The 14931-nt window shown below is 48.0% G+C and overlaps 1 protein-coding gene across 2 annotated transcripts in view; it reads left to right on the top strand.

The window, feature by feature from the left end:
* TMEM163 (transmembrane protein 163) overlaps positions 1 to 14931 on the top strand; it is a 235005-nt gene that overhangs the window by 216716 nt on the left and 3358 nt on the right. Inside the window, exons 6-7 of one of the 2 annotated variants that reach the window (XR_009607197.3) lie at positions 7440 to 7551; positions 9519 to 9676. Coding sequence is in view for 1 of the 2 variants with exons in the window: in XM_060622697.3 (XP_060478680.1) it covers positions 7440 to 7551 (112 nt within the window). In the remaining variant the exon portion in view is untranslated. The remainder of the gene's footprint in view (positions 1 to 7439; positions 7552 to 9518; positions 9677 to 14931) is intronic. The other variant, XM_060622697.3, reaches the window with a different exon arrangement.

Raw genomic sequence — 14931 nt, forward strand, 5'->3', positions numbered from 1 at the left:
CACCCGCCTTGGCAGACATCCCACTGCAAATTTCAGTAGGTAACTCCTTTTCCCTGACGTGAGAGGGCTTGGTGTTCTCTCAGTGTTGATCCACAGTGAGAGTCAGGGCAGTGGCTCTTTACGGCAGCTTCCATACCTTTATGGTATTGGGGGCCTCGGCAGGGGTCCCTGGTCTGGCATATGGCATTACTCATTTAATTGAGTAATGCTCCTGATTGCTCCTTTAAATGTATTAAGACCTGAGACAGTACTTTAGTCCACCCGGTTGCAGTGGTTTTACTTGTTAGTAATTTAGTCTGCTGCTTTAATACTCTATTTTCCTTTATACCAACCCTGCTACTTATGGGTTATAGGGGAGGTGGAACCTGCATTCAGTGTCATGTTCTTTTGCCTGGTCTTGCTTGTTATGACGTTTGAAATGTGACCCCTCCTGATCACTGTCTGTTCAACAAGGGTGTCCATACATGGTACTTAGCTTTTTAAATCCCCTAAAGGAGCAGCCTGATTTGCACAGTGACATGGGAAAGCTTAGGGCAGGTTCAGTGTCTGCCCAAACCAGGGCATATTTAGAACCCTCACTCAGAGGGAGGGGACCCGTTTAATCAATTTGCCACCCTCACCGGTTGAGAGCTCTGGTAGTTGGCCTTGGACTCCTTTGGCAGTTGCCTTGGGTGTTTAGAATACACATGACACGCTGTTACAGCAATATCCAAGTCACTGTGTTTCAAGTGTCGTTTGGCATCCTTGGCAATATGCCATCTCATGACATTGTGTTGGCCACTCTCTATGTACCCAGTGTTCTTTTGGTATCTATTGAAGGGTCCGTTTCTGGGGCTCGTTCTGGGATAGGGTATCAGCTTCTTTTTTTTTTTTTTTAATTTTTTAGGGCATCAGCTTCTTGATTGTCAGAGGTATCCAATGCCTTATTAGCCAGGATGTAGAAAATAGCAAGGACTGCCTTAGGCTCTTGCAGGCAGACCAAATGCCCCTCCATACATACTGATCCCACAAGGGTCTACTTATGATTCATCCATCCCTTGGTTTCTCACTGTCTAAGCCATAGGTTAATTTCTTTAGGACAGCCCAACTGTCAGTGCCGAGGGTTAATAGCTAGGTTTCATGGATAGCTCTGGGCAGCCAAGTGGCTGTTGCAGTTGATTCCTTCTGGAGAGGCTCCATCTGGAGGAATGCTATACACAGTGCTAGGAGCAATTGCTCTGTGGGGGTATATCAGGGATTGTCCCCTTCCAGATCTGGGACCCAAAATCCTAGGGGCACTTTCTCCTTTGTTGTCTCTGCCACATGTTGTGGTATGACTCATACCTTCTGGAGTCATAGACACATCTTACTCAAATGGTAGCTCTCGATGGGAGATGCCCAGAGCTTTCATCTGTGTCATTAATATTCTTGCCTTCTCAAACATGACTTGCTGCTCTAATCTCCAGTCCCATATGTGCCCTTTCTTTACCAGGTGGCATGAGAGAGAGGGGCACTGTGCCAGGTGGGGAATATAAATCATCTAAAAACTCCAGATCCCTACCAAGGCTTGTATCTCTTTCACACTCCTAGGGGATGAACAGGCTGGTGTCTTATCAGTCACAGCTTCTGAGACAATGAGAAACTTACTTGACCAAACAACTCCTTGAACCTTATTGCGGCACCTTGGCCTTGAGTTTTCTGTGGGTTCACTGCCCATTTTCCCCCTTGCAGATACTCTAGCGAAGCCTGCACAGTGCCTGCAGCAAAGGCAGTCTTCACATGTTAACGTTAGATCATCAGTGTCATGGGCCTGTTTTACCGATAGGGGGAAAGGAGACACAGGGACAGGTCTTAAGTTACCATCCCATGACATATTGTGGGGCTATGCAGGTAGCCTTGGGGAGTACTTGAAAAGTTCATTATTGTCCCTTCCACATGAGGGAAAATGGATCTTAGTTATCGGAAACTGTTACTAGTCAGAATCTTTTCTATGAATCTCCTTGACGATGAAGTACTTTTGCAGGAACACTTTTTGTCAAAGCATCAGAATAAAATCTGAAAATGACAAAAGACTTAAAAATGTCCAAGGTTAAAGATTTGAAGAAAATTCATTAAAACATAATTAAGAGAATGTGGTTATTTTTATGACATACATTTTGAAATTATGACTGACGGTGTTTTACCAGGACATACCAGATTTTTAGAAATTTCAAACAAATATGCCTAAAGGAAGTTTAGCAGCATTCATATTTGACAATGCTTCCCAAGAAATTTAACATACCAAATAAGCCTAATTAGTTCAACATCTTCCTTTCATAAGGAGAACATACATCTTTTTTTTTTTTTTTTTTTATAAAATTTATTGTCAAATTGGTTTCCATACAACACCCAGTGCTCATCCCAACAGGTGCCCTCCTCAATGCCCATCACCCACTTTCCCCTCCCCGTTTCCCCCCATCAACCCTCAGTTTGTTCTCAGTATTTAAGAGTCTCTTATGGTTTGCCTCCTTCCCTCTCTGTAACTGTTTGTTTCCTCCTTCCCCTCCCCTCCTGGTCTTCTGTTGAGTTTCTCAGGATTTACATAGGTGTGAAAACATGGTATCTGTCTTTCTCTGCCTGACTTATTTCACTTAGCATAACACTCTCCAGTTCCATCCACGTTGCTACAAATGGCCAGATTTCATTCAAGAACATGTATCTTTTGAAATATTCTGGGGACCCTCTGGAATATTCCAAAGTTTTTTCATAGTTAAGATTTCATTGAGAATTTGATTTTGGGGAAGCTTGTAAAAAATACCCAAAGGTTTAAAAACACTTGATTAAATAGGATCACAGGTCACGGTGAAATAATACTTAGTTATCTATTTAACCAAAGTGACAAAGACTTCAAAGGCAAATACAGAAAGTTACACAGTTGTAAAAAACACACTCCCTTTTTGTCAGAAACGCAGTTTTGTTAAGTAATCAAAGACATGATAGAGATAACATGAAGCACAGGAAATTATTTTGACAAAACAATCTTTTTTTTTTTTTCCTGGATAGATTACTTAAAAGGTAAATAAAAACTTCATAATCTCATCAAAAGAAGACCAATAGTGCAAGAAAACTGTCCTTTTAGCAGATGAAAGAAAACTATGTTTTAGTTTTATGTTATTTAGTTCTATGTTATTTAGTTCATGTTTGTTATTAAAGCTTATTTTTCTTGAAGCCAATTAAATAGGGCTCCTTTACAGAATAATTTTGTCAGTACCCTCTGGAGGTATAAAACAACACACACACATAACATAGATCCATAGACATACATAAACATACGGATATAAATAGAGACCCCATCACTTTCATTCTGAAACCTGATGGAGGCTGATGACTAGATTTGGGACAAAGAAATTCCTCTAGCAGTCTGTACTTAAAAATCCTCTTTCCCCCTTTTCCTCCTCAGTTTCTGTGAGGATTCTTGTGGTTATCTCCTGGGGTGCTTACATTTCAAAGGCAAGATAAGATTTACAACTTAAAGGGACTGAGAAAGAATGCACGTTTTCTCCTAGGAGTGTTTTAATTGCCATTTAAAATTTTCCTTTCTATTAAAGGTTGATGGCATGGGGCTCTTTGGTCTGTTTCCTCACCAGTTACCACCACATCCTCCTCTTCATTCTCCTCACTTTACCAGAGATTCCACCGCTTAGCATCCTAACAAGGCTTTGTCACAAGAGCCTAGATCTTCACCCAAGGTCCTTGCACCCTCCTAGCTTTGCCAAAGGGCATACTAAGGTCTCCGGCTGTTTATCCTGCTCTCCCACCTTGTTGGCCAGCCCTGAAGCCAGCAGAATATCGGACCACTGCATGTCCTTCTCTAACCTCAGCTGTTCCTCCAACTCCAACCTGAACTCCAGCCTCTAGTTGGGCATCAGTGTCCAGCCGAACTGCCCACAGTCGAGGCCAGCACACTGTGGCACCATTTGTTTCTCTTTGCTCGGTGTCCTTTGTGCGGTTCCTCAGATGAGTGCATTGAAACAACTGGTATTTCTGGGCCACCTCCGCTCTCACATAGTTGTCCACAAGCATCTAATATATGGGCCATCTCTCCCCACATAGAAATTGATGGCCAATTTAGGATTTACCCTGCAGATGCCTCATTCCTGGCTGGCTCACCAGCTGTTAGTTCACAAGCTCCTCAGGGCTTCCCAGGTGTAATCTGAACCTGGCCCCCATGCATTGAGGGCAGGGAGAGATAGAAGAAAGAGGAAGAGCACTTCAGATTGGTAGGTGGCAGGTTTTATTAGCAAGTGAACTTATATATGAGGCTTGTCTTGGGTGGCCACAAGATAAGCAGATTTCCATAAACCTGTACACCAGATCTCAAACGTTTATATATAGAGGTTTTAACTAGGTTCAGACACATACCCCGTCCAGACAGCCCCAACACCACATTTCTGTTTCAAGGCTATATCCTTGGGACAGCTTCTGGCAGTGGGGAAGGCAAGTGGAACTCACATTCTAAGGACAGAGTGGGGGGTGGGGAGCTTCCAGTTGCCCGGTCCAGCTTGCAGGTCACCTGGCAGTACGTCTTCTTGATGACCTTCTTCAGCAGCCAGGCACTGTTTTAAACACTTTGAAGCATCCTTCTGAAGTAGTATTTCGGGTTCAATCAGAGAACTGGAACCACTCTAAATTGTACAGAATAGGGATTTATTGCAGGGATGAGACTTTGCAGGGTGGTTGGGGGCTGCAGAAAAAGCATCTGTCAGGCTGTTGTCCTTGAAGTCAGCAGGGCTGCCTGGAAGGAAGGAAATGTGGGCGCAGAGCAAAGCAGAGCAAGGACAACTGGTACTGGAAGATGGACTGGAACTGCATTTGACCCCTACTGGCCTAGCCTCAGAGACACGGGATCTGTAGCAGAAGCTTTGAAAAGCCACTGTGGGTCCCACTAATAGTTTTTCCTCTATTTATTTACATTTCATTGTGCATACTTTTTTTCTGGGTAACAAGTTCGCTACGTTTCTTTTACAGCAATGCTTAGCATAGTTTGGGGCTCATCATTAGCACTTAGTGTGGCTGTTTGGTGGAATCAGTTAGTGCATGGATAATGTGCTTGGGCCCTTTAACACCAATTGCTACCTTTTATTGCACATTATCTGCTACCCCATGGAAGAGAGAATTGAGATTTGAGAGTTCGGGCTTGTTTCCCCAGTAAGCAGTGAAGTCCAGATTTGAGCAAAGGTCTGCTGGTGCATCACTGCCCTTCAGCCAAGCCCCTGTTCAGCAGTGAGCCCCCTGGGTTTAGCAGACCCAGGAGAGGACTGCCAAAGCCATAGTGGCTCTTCTAAAGATGCACCTGGGGGGAGGGCACCCCAGCTCTTTGGGACTCAGATGGGGTGAATGCAGACTTTCTCTCCTGGGAATTTAGAGATGAGGGCTTTGTCAACAGAGAGATTGAATGGAATCAGAAAGGCTTCAGGTATGAGGAGAACAAAGTGAGAATTCAGCCTCTGAATTTGGGGTCTCAGTGTGCTTGATTATGTCATTCTCCCAACTTAGGCTTTCTGAAGCCTGTCAGCAGCTGGGTCTACATTGACATGTGATTCCTTAATCACAGTTGCATTATGTCCTGTGGGTGCCAACACCCATGATTAGAATGAGTCCCTGCACAAAGGGTGATGGGATTTGGAGATCCTTGCCCCACCCTTATCCTCATCCCCTGTTGACCTTGCTTTGTCACCTCATCCACAGCAGGGACTTGGGATCTGCCAAGAGGTTAAGTTTGGCACAGTCATTACTGATAGATAATTTGAGGAGGTAAAATAATAATAATTCAGTGAGGTGATTATTTTAAATAAATTTAAAATTTGAAATAACTTTAGATATATAGAAGAGTCACAAAGATATTACAGAGAGTTCCTGTATATCCTTCATCCAGCCTCCCTGGAGGTTAATATCTCACATAGATTACTAGGGCACATTTGCCCAAACTATGAGATTACCGAAACTGTTAATAAAATTCCAGGCTCCATTCCATTTTCCCCAGCTTTTCCACTTAATATCCTTTTTCTTTTTAGGGATCCCATCCAGGACACCATGTTGGATTTAGTTCTCCTTCTCTCCCTAGTCTCCAATTAGTTTCTCTCGGTTGTTCCTTGTCTTTCAAGACCTTGACATGTGTGAAGAGTAGTGGTCAGGCATTTTGTAGACTGTGCCTCAGTTTGTTTGGTGTTTTTCAAGATTCAGCTGAGGTTATGGATTTTTGGGTAGAACACTAAGACATGTTCTCATCATGTCACATCAGGAAGCACATGGTATTGGCATAACTTATTAATGGGTTTATTAATGCCAGGCTTCTCCACTGAACGGTTACTATTTTCCCCTTTTCATGCCCTATTTGTTAGATACCCATCATGAGCCCAGCCCACACTCAGGGAGGAGGGAATTAAGCTGCACCTCCCAGAAGTATTTGCAAAGGATCTGGGCACCTAAGTTAAAATCAACCACTGTCGATTAGTATTGTGGGGGAGATGCTTTCATGCCTTGCAGATATCATGTTTCCAGGGAGGTGACTTTTCAAATGACTTTATTTAGTTTCAAAACTGGGAAAACAGGCTGTCTTCCTTCTTCCCAGCTTTCTGTTGCTAGGTTAGTGAATTTAGATAATAAGATGCTTAAGGAATCCTATTTCTTTGTGTATATGTAATGCTTTATCACATTCTGCTGGAAGTTGCATTTTAATATTGGAGAGAGTCTGGAGGCTGAGTCTCATGGCAGTGACGCATGGGAGCTCCAGGCTGAGGAGCTCGGTGGACCGTAATGTCATGAGATAGTGGTGCCTGCCTTTGTGTGTGTGACTCATTCATTTGCTTGCAAAGCGAAGGTAAAAACTTATAGGAAGTGCTAAGATAACGTCAATAGCAGACTATATTTTTAGATGCCTTTTCCCCACCTTGAGGGCTATATTTGAACTTCTAATTGCATTGTGTGAATTTAAGGCTGAAACATAGTTCTAGGTAGCTTCAGCCATAATTGACCCTGTGGCCAATTCAGTCAGCTCTGTGTTGAAGTGTTCTTAGTCCAGTGGTGTACTTACATGTTCCCCTATTCTCCAGCTGCTTTTTGAATTACTTGTGAAAAACCCCACATAGCACATGCTGATTTTAGCATTTTGACCAATTCTGTTATTGATCAGTGATTGCCAAACACTTTGGCAGAATAGCATGAAGGGGAATATCCTGAAGGAAAAGAAATACTTAATGTCTAAGGAAATATAAATCTGGATTGTTTTTGATCATCTTTTCCAATTCCCAGTGACACAGGTAACTGAGGTATGAGAATAAGCAACATACTCCCACCTGGTGGCAGCATACTCACCTGATTATTTGTTCTGGGAACAAAGCTGATCTTTAAGGCAAGTGGTTTGCAGATAATCTGCTCTAGCAGGAGGTGAACTGTTGAAATCTGGAACTTTTCTCTTCTAGGATGACTTCCTATTCAGCGTCTCCATTTTAAGTGGGATCCTTTGCAGCATCTTGGCTGTGTTGAAGTTTATGCTGGGGAAGGTTCTGACCAGCAGAGCACTCATAACAGATGGTGAGTAAGGCCAATGTGCCTGATTTTTGGGGGCTGAGCTCCCAGTGAGGGAAGCTACTATTCAGTTGCTTGTCCTGTACAAGAGCTCAACAATTTGGAATCTATTCCTCACCATCCTCCCCTCCCCAGGCTGTTTAATGACTCTCAGAGTTCCCATATTAGGGCAGATATCTGGTACCCTGGGAATTTAATAAACTTCATGAGTCACCTCCACTCGGACCTCTTAACAGGGTAGATTGGGGCTTCCCAGTCTGTGGTGTTTGTTAAAAATACAGATTCCAGAGCCAGACCCCAGGAAGTCATAATTACACCAGCGCCCCAGCCCGTTCGATGCACACTGAGATTTGGTGCTGCCTCCATGGCCAGTCCAAGGGGCCAGGATCCCACGTCACACCAGGGAAGATGGACCCTGTCGTGTCTAGCTCTCCTACATGACATTCTGACCACCAGCTTTCCAGTCTTCCTCAAGTGCCACTTCCTGCAGGGCCTGGTGTTTGCTTCTGGACTTGGAACGTGCCACCTTTCTCCTGGGCTGCGGAGGCCGTTTGCCCATATGAAACCCAAGCTTTTTAAGCAGTAAAAGCGGTCTAAAATAGCAGAAGGATCAGCAACTGGCACTGAGCCCTCCTCTTTGCTGTTCTGTGTTCAGCAATGTGAGGGACGCTGTGTGTGCAACCCAGGTGGCCCAACCTGGCTTCTCAAGCTCCCAGGTGAATCCCAGGGCAGGCTGGGGGCGGGCAGGGTTCGGCCCACATTAGGCCCTGTGTTTGCTGCTGTTAGAACATGATGCTGCAGTAGCAAGGGACCACCTGGGTTTTACAGAGTTCTTTTGTGCCTGGCACTGTGCTAAGTGCCACGTTAGCTGTGGAAACCACCTCCTAACACAGGATCAGAATCACCTCTTTCAGGTTTCTGTCCCGTCGTTGTGAAGGGTCCTGGCTCCCAGAAGTGGAGTTGCAAATTAGATAACCTCTCTGAGATACATGAATTGATTTCTCCCAGAGCCGGATCTGAAGAACTTGTGGTTCAGTCACATGAGAATGTCTGAGGCCACAGCCTGGACCAGTCTTCTGAGGTCTCTGTCACCCACTGAGACACTGGCTTTGCATTAAGCTGAGCCTAGTATATGGTCCCATAAGACCCTGGCCCATATGGGTGTCCTTCTGTCTCTGGGGGCACACCCAGAATCTGAGCAGGAGTGGTCTTTCTCTGTGATCTTTGTGGTCTGGTGTTTTGTAACCTGAGAAAGAAAATGCCTTGTGTAGACACGGAGTCTTTCTCTACTCCGGGATGAAAGCACAGGGTGTGCTTGGCTGAGAGCTAAAGGCTGTATGGGCATCAGGCAGGGGTTTGGGTGTGGGTTCACCAGTCCCTCCAGAGGGACACCACTCTGACAGGGCCCTGTAGGCCCAAACAGGGCAGAGGCCTGACTGGACCTGGCTGGACCCTGGCTTCTCCAGTGGCGGTTCTGTGCCTCCTTCTCTGTGTCTCTTTACCTGGAAAATGAGGGGCAAAGGAGGCAGGTGTGGGGCAGGCTGGGCCGGTCAGCACAGCTTTCCAGGCTCCCAGTGGTACGTCCTCACCTGGGGCTCTTCTTCCAGTCTTGAGCTGGGCGCCCAAGTCACAAAGCCCCCTGGCTTGCAGAGCATCAGCATTTTATCTGTTTACTTGACTGCAGTGGAGACACAGGCAGTGTTTCCCCAGAAGCCTGAGTGTGGACCCAGCAGTCAGACCCGCCCTCCCACCCCCCCACCATGATCCTGGAGCTTGACCCCTTCTTCTCAGAATAAGGGGCCCTCTGCCTTGAGTGATAGTTTTACTTAAAGTTAGATATTCCAGATGCTGAGTTTCTGTTTAGGCTTCATTGTCCTTCTAAACTCCCACCATTTTATAAGGTGTATCAAGAAGACCACAATGATAAGTATGTTGTTTTTTTTTTTTAAGTTTATTTTTATTTATTTTGCAAGCAAGCAGGGGAAGGGCAGAGAAAGAATCCCAAGCAGACTCTGCACTGTCAGCACAGAGCCCAATGAGGGGCTCGAACTCAGGAACCATGAGACCATAACCTGAGCCGGAACCAGGAGTCAGATGCTTAACCAACTGAGCCACCCAGGTGCCCCCATAAGTATGTTTTTTAAAATTTTCACTTCTGACTCTTTAATTTTTACACACAAAACCAACTACACACAAGCAGTCTTGCACCAGGGAGGGGTCATGACAAAGAGAAGTGGACAGTTTGAGTGATAACTGTTCCACCAACAGGTAGAAGCTGGGGTGGGGGTGCATTCCTGGGCAGAGGGGATGGTATGGGGAGAGAGCCTGGGGTACCTGAAGGGTGCAGGGGGAAGGGGCACAGGGCAGATCCTGCAGGACCTCAGATCCACAGTAGGATTCTGGATGTTTTGTTAAATATTTATCAGAGGAGGTGACATGATGGATGTTTTCTAAAGAGTCCTCTGGCTGTCAGGGTGGAGGACAGAGTGAAGGGAAGGAGATCTGCAGCAGGGAGAAGTCTCTGGGGAGCCAAGGGGGTGGCAGCAGCTGGGGACGGAGGAGGGCAGAGGGCTGGAGGATGGGGGGAATTGAAATGGTGATAGTATTTGTAAAATGGGCTGGGCTCCTAGTTGAATTGTCCATGGGGTTGATGAGTCACACACATACAGAAGGACAGAGAGCACTGTTGCAAAGTGAAGAGTAGCCAGTTCCTCATCCCAAGCCTGTTACCCATAAGTGGCCCCTGGGAGGTCGGCGAGCTCTACAGTCTCTTGCTTGGTGGGAGCACAAGCCGACTGTGCAGCAGTAATTACAGCCTCCTGCTAACTGGATCATCTGGGGTCCCAGTTTTGCTCATTTATTGATTAGCAGATCTTAGGGAACTGTGTGTAACTATCTCCTTTCTGTTCTTCCATCCCTTTGGGAGGCAGGGGCAGAGTGGGGTTCAGGAGCCATGCCTATCTTTACTGTTAGGGGCTTTTCCGAGGGGCTGGTTCTGAAGGGCATCCTTTGTGACTGCCTGGGAGTGCCCTTCCCATGTCTGGCCAAAGGCTGGGGGCAAGCCCGGAGCTTCTCTCCCAAGAGGGAAGTAAGTTCTGGTGCAGGAAGGGTGGGCAGGCCTCCTCTGTCACCTGGAGTGGTGGCCCTTCCCACGTTGGAGCTGTGTGTGAACTGGGTCGGGCTGACTCCACCAGATCCTTTGTCGCTGGGTTGTGTCCTTACAGCCAGAGAGTGGATCTTTAGGAAAAGGGGGACAACAGAGTGTGGACAAATTCTGGAATTTCCCACTCTTGCCACACAGTGCAATAAATCTTATTTGGTTTTGTTGCTTTGAATATTCAGTCAACATGAGATTGTTCCTGTCAGCACTAGGCTGAAGTTGGCTTTGTGTTATTTAAGGGGGCGCCTGGGTGGCTCAGTTGGTTAAGTGTCCAACTTCAGCTCAGGTCATGATCTCACGGTTTGTGGGTTCGATCCCTGTATCAGGCTCTGTGCTGACAGCTCAGAGCCTGGAGCCTGCTTCGGATTCTGTGTCTCCCTCTCTCTCAAAATAAACATTAAGGTAGAATGACTTTGTGCAGCAAGTTAATAGTACAAATCAAACAGAGGAAGATTGTGGAAAGGTGCCTGGGGGAGGTTCCAAGCTAGGGGCCAGCAGGGACAGATAGAAACCTGAGTTGAGGGGCCTGGGCCAACTGTCCTCATTCCCTCAAGATCTAGAACACCAAGAGGCTATGATGGCTTTCAAACACATGAAAAACTTTAATTAGAATTTTCTGCATAAAATTAATGTTTTTAATTCTGCAGACTCTTACCTAGTCATTAAGGTCAGAGCTTCTCAATATTTTTTTAAAGATAGAGACAGCGAGCAGGGGAGTGGCAGAGGAAGAGGGAGACACAGAACCTAAAGCAGGCTCCAGGCTCTGAGCTGTCAGCACAGAGTCCGACGTGGGGCTCAAACTCATGAACCATGACCTGAGCTGAAGTCAGACACTCAACTGACTAAGCCACCCCGCTGCTCCAGAGCCTCTACTTAAAGCCTCTGATGTTATTTTGCATTCTTAATGTGATAATAGCATTTACGCTTCACAACAGCTCTGGTTTTAACCAAGGGGTCAGGAATAAGCTGTGAGCCTGGGTGGGGGGACCCAGCAGTGAGTGACCACCGGGCCTTGTGTGCTGCATGCACCTGGCCAGCATTACTGTGAGCTCCGGGTTCATGTGAAATGATTGGCTGCAAAGGCGCTCAATTCAGAAGGATGTGGCAGGGCAAAGAGGGGATTGTCCCCTAGTCCCTGGTGCTTGTCCCAGTGTTCTTGCGCAGGCTTACAGAGGTGGGGCTGAACTGTGTCGGCCTCCGCCCTAAGCAAAGGTGAGCAGAGCCAAGCAAGTTGGAAGCTGCTCCCAGAAGGTGTAAGTGAGGGGAGACTCGGTGAATTCACTAGCTGTGTACTAGCTGCTTGCGTGGGTTGGGCCCCAGCAGAGCAAGGTGACTTGGTGGAGCTGAGCGGACACCTAGTGGCTGACTGGGGGACTCTCACTGTTCTCTGCATCTTCTCTGAGCTCCACCTGCTTCTCTGAGGGCTCCAGGGGCTCACCTGTGCCCCTGATAAAGATGGAGCGGGGAGCAAATGAATCCAGTGTGCCCTGGGGCAGTGGTCAGCTCCTCCCTGTCTCCCCCTTTCTTCTAGCCACCCTGAAACAAAATTCCCCCAACTTTGAGAAAGCCCAAGATGTTAACTGCAGCCCAGGTAGCCTGTGTCCTTGTATTAAAAAGGACAGGAAGATGCAAGGGACAGCTGGAGGCAAGAGGGTCAATGCGTGCTTCTCATAATAGGACGGGGAAATGGGATCTTGATGGATCAGTGGACAGGAAGGAAATTCTGCTTCTCCAGACCTGCTGTTTGCCTACTTCGCGAGGGGTGAGGCACCACTGAGGATGTGATTGCAGAGGGCAACATCATGGGCTAACCAAAGAGGGAGGGAGGGCCCGGGTGCTCCACATGCCAGGGCCCAGGATGGACTCAGCTGGCACAAAGCTTCCCACTGCCGTAACAAAGGGCTACAGGTGGGCCGTGATGCTTTTAAAACATAGGGTTTAGAAGTGTCTGCTACAGGCGCTGCATGGACAGTGGAGATGGAAAGGATGGTGAGCCCATTTCTTCATGGTCTAAAGGTAGGTGAGCACAGAGAAGCCATAGATGACAACCACACAGGGGCCACACTGACGTGGGGAAGCCAGGAAGCAAAATGGGGTGGGGCCTGCTCTCTCTAGGGCACCTAGAGCTAGCTCTTGGGCTGGCTGGCCATTAGAAGAGACCTCTGGTGAAGGGTGGAGGTGCTCACTGTGGGTGGCAGGCAGGGATGGCCTGGCTAGACATGGGAGTGCAGGCAGAGCCCTCCCTAGCTCCAGGCTCCCAGCAAGTCCTGGCCTCTGTGTCCTCATAGTTCCCTGGCCTGGCCTTTGGAGGATGTGGCCCCCAGATGGGAGGAAGGTGGAGGTGTTTGCCTTTTCCAGTCCCCATCACCTTTATTCAGGTGAAATTGAGTTGGCAGCATTCTCCAGGCATGACCCTTGAGCAAGCTTGGAAGGGAGTGGGGAAGCTGAGTCTCCAGGAAGCCTCTGACTATCCCTCTGCCTTGCGGGAACAAAATCTCTGCCTGAGCTCCCAACCTCCCCTCTCAGGTGGGGAGCGGGGGCGTCTCTCTAGCACTCTAACCACAGGCCCTGCCTGGGATGGCTTCCTCTCTCAGGACAGCTGAGTCCAGCTGCTGCTAAGTAGGAGCCCTCTTGGCACAGCCCAGGCCATGTTCCATGCCTTCCTTCCCTCCTCTCGTCCATCTATTAACTCATTGATTAATGCAGTAATCACCTCAGCTTCTGTTCTGGGACTTGGAATATTTCAAGAGAGAAAACCCCTGTCCTTAAGCTTATATCTGTAACAAGAAAAACAGTACAAAAACCATCTTTGGAAGGGAAGAGCTCTGCAGAAGGATGATAACAGCACGAATGAGAAGGTAGGAGAGGAGGGATGGGTACGGAGGAATCATTTTCAGGCGCTGAGAGTTCAGGCTGGGAAGGAGGCAGCATGAGACGCCCCAGAAAGAGGGGTACAGGCTGACAGTGATGAGTCTAGAGGCTCTGGGGGATGCCAGGGCTGGCTGATGCAGGTGGTAGTGTGGTTGGAGCACAATGCACTGGGAGGTCCGTGTGTGTGATGGGGGAGAGGTGGTTGCTCATGTCAGCCTTGCAGAGTTTGAATGCTATTCAGAATTGGGCAGCTTTTCGATTGGAGGCCTTCAGCTGCTGTGTGGGGAGGAGGGAAGCAGGGAAGATGCTGAGAGGCTATTGCAGGGGTGCAGTCAAGGGGCAGGTGCGCAGGGGTGGTGAGAGGTAGACTTTGGGAGGTAACAGCTGGAAAGAATCACTTGACTGGTCAGACTTGATATTTTGGGTGTGAGCGATGTTAAGGACGGGGTCCTAGATTTTTGGACTAGGTGGATGGTGGCACCATATATAGAGAAGGTAGCAAGAGGGCCAGGTGTTTGGGTGCAAAAATTGAGATTTTCGCTTCAACCATATTCAGTTGGAGATGCTTAGGGGTGGGTTTCCAGCTCAGCAGAAGGTCAGAACAAAGAGAGCATGTGGGGAGGGCACAGGCAGAGGAGAGGTTCCCACAACTGCACCGGGGAAGGGGGCGCCCCCAGGGGAGAGGAGAAGGATCCAGCAGTAGGATGGGGAAGGGATGGGTGGAGGGCAGAGAGGAGAGCCAGCCCTGTGAAGCAGAGCACAGGTTATGATCCCTGGAAGGTGGCAGCCTGGTCACTGATGACCTCGCCACAGTGGAGCCGGAGGAGGAAGGGTGACTGGAGCAGGAGCCGTGGCAGGGAGACAGCTCTTCCAGGAGTTGTGTGAAGGGCAGCAGAGCTGAGGTTGTGGTGGAGGTGGCATGGGGTTCAGGAAGGAGTCTGAGAAGGGGGATGTGAGGCTTCTTCCAGGAAGGATGCTTCAGGAGCGGGGACAGAGATGAAGTTGGCTCTATGCAGGGACAGCAGCTGCGGACAGTGGGTGGTGGGCTGGTGTTGGGAAAATGATGTAGTGTTGTCTGGACCAACGTGCTCTAAGCAGTCCACAGTCATGGCAGCAGCAGAGAGCTGGAGTGGGGAGAAGGCAGACTTGAGGGGAGAGAGGGAGGGTCCCATTCAGTGACCATCATTCCTTGCCCGCTAGGTCCAGCTGTTCCCATCACTGGGGAGTGGCCTGCCCAAGTCCACTCCTTGGATGCTGAGAAAGGGGTTGGATGTAGGCATTGCTCAGCTCCTCTCTCCACATGTATGGCCCCCTATGTATGCACATGAGGTGGTTCAGTCCCGATCTTTGTGCTT

The sequence above is a fragment of the Panthera onca genome, chromosome C1 (genome assembly GCF_046562875.1).
Source record: "Panthera onca isolate mPanOnc1 chromosome C1, mPanOnc1 haplotype 2, whole genome shotgun sequence".
In the NCBI taxonomy this organism is placed as follows: Eukaryota; Metazoa; Chordata; class Mammalia; order Carnivora; family Felidae; genus Panthera; species Panthera onca.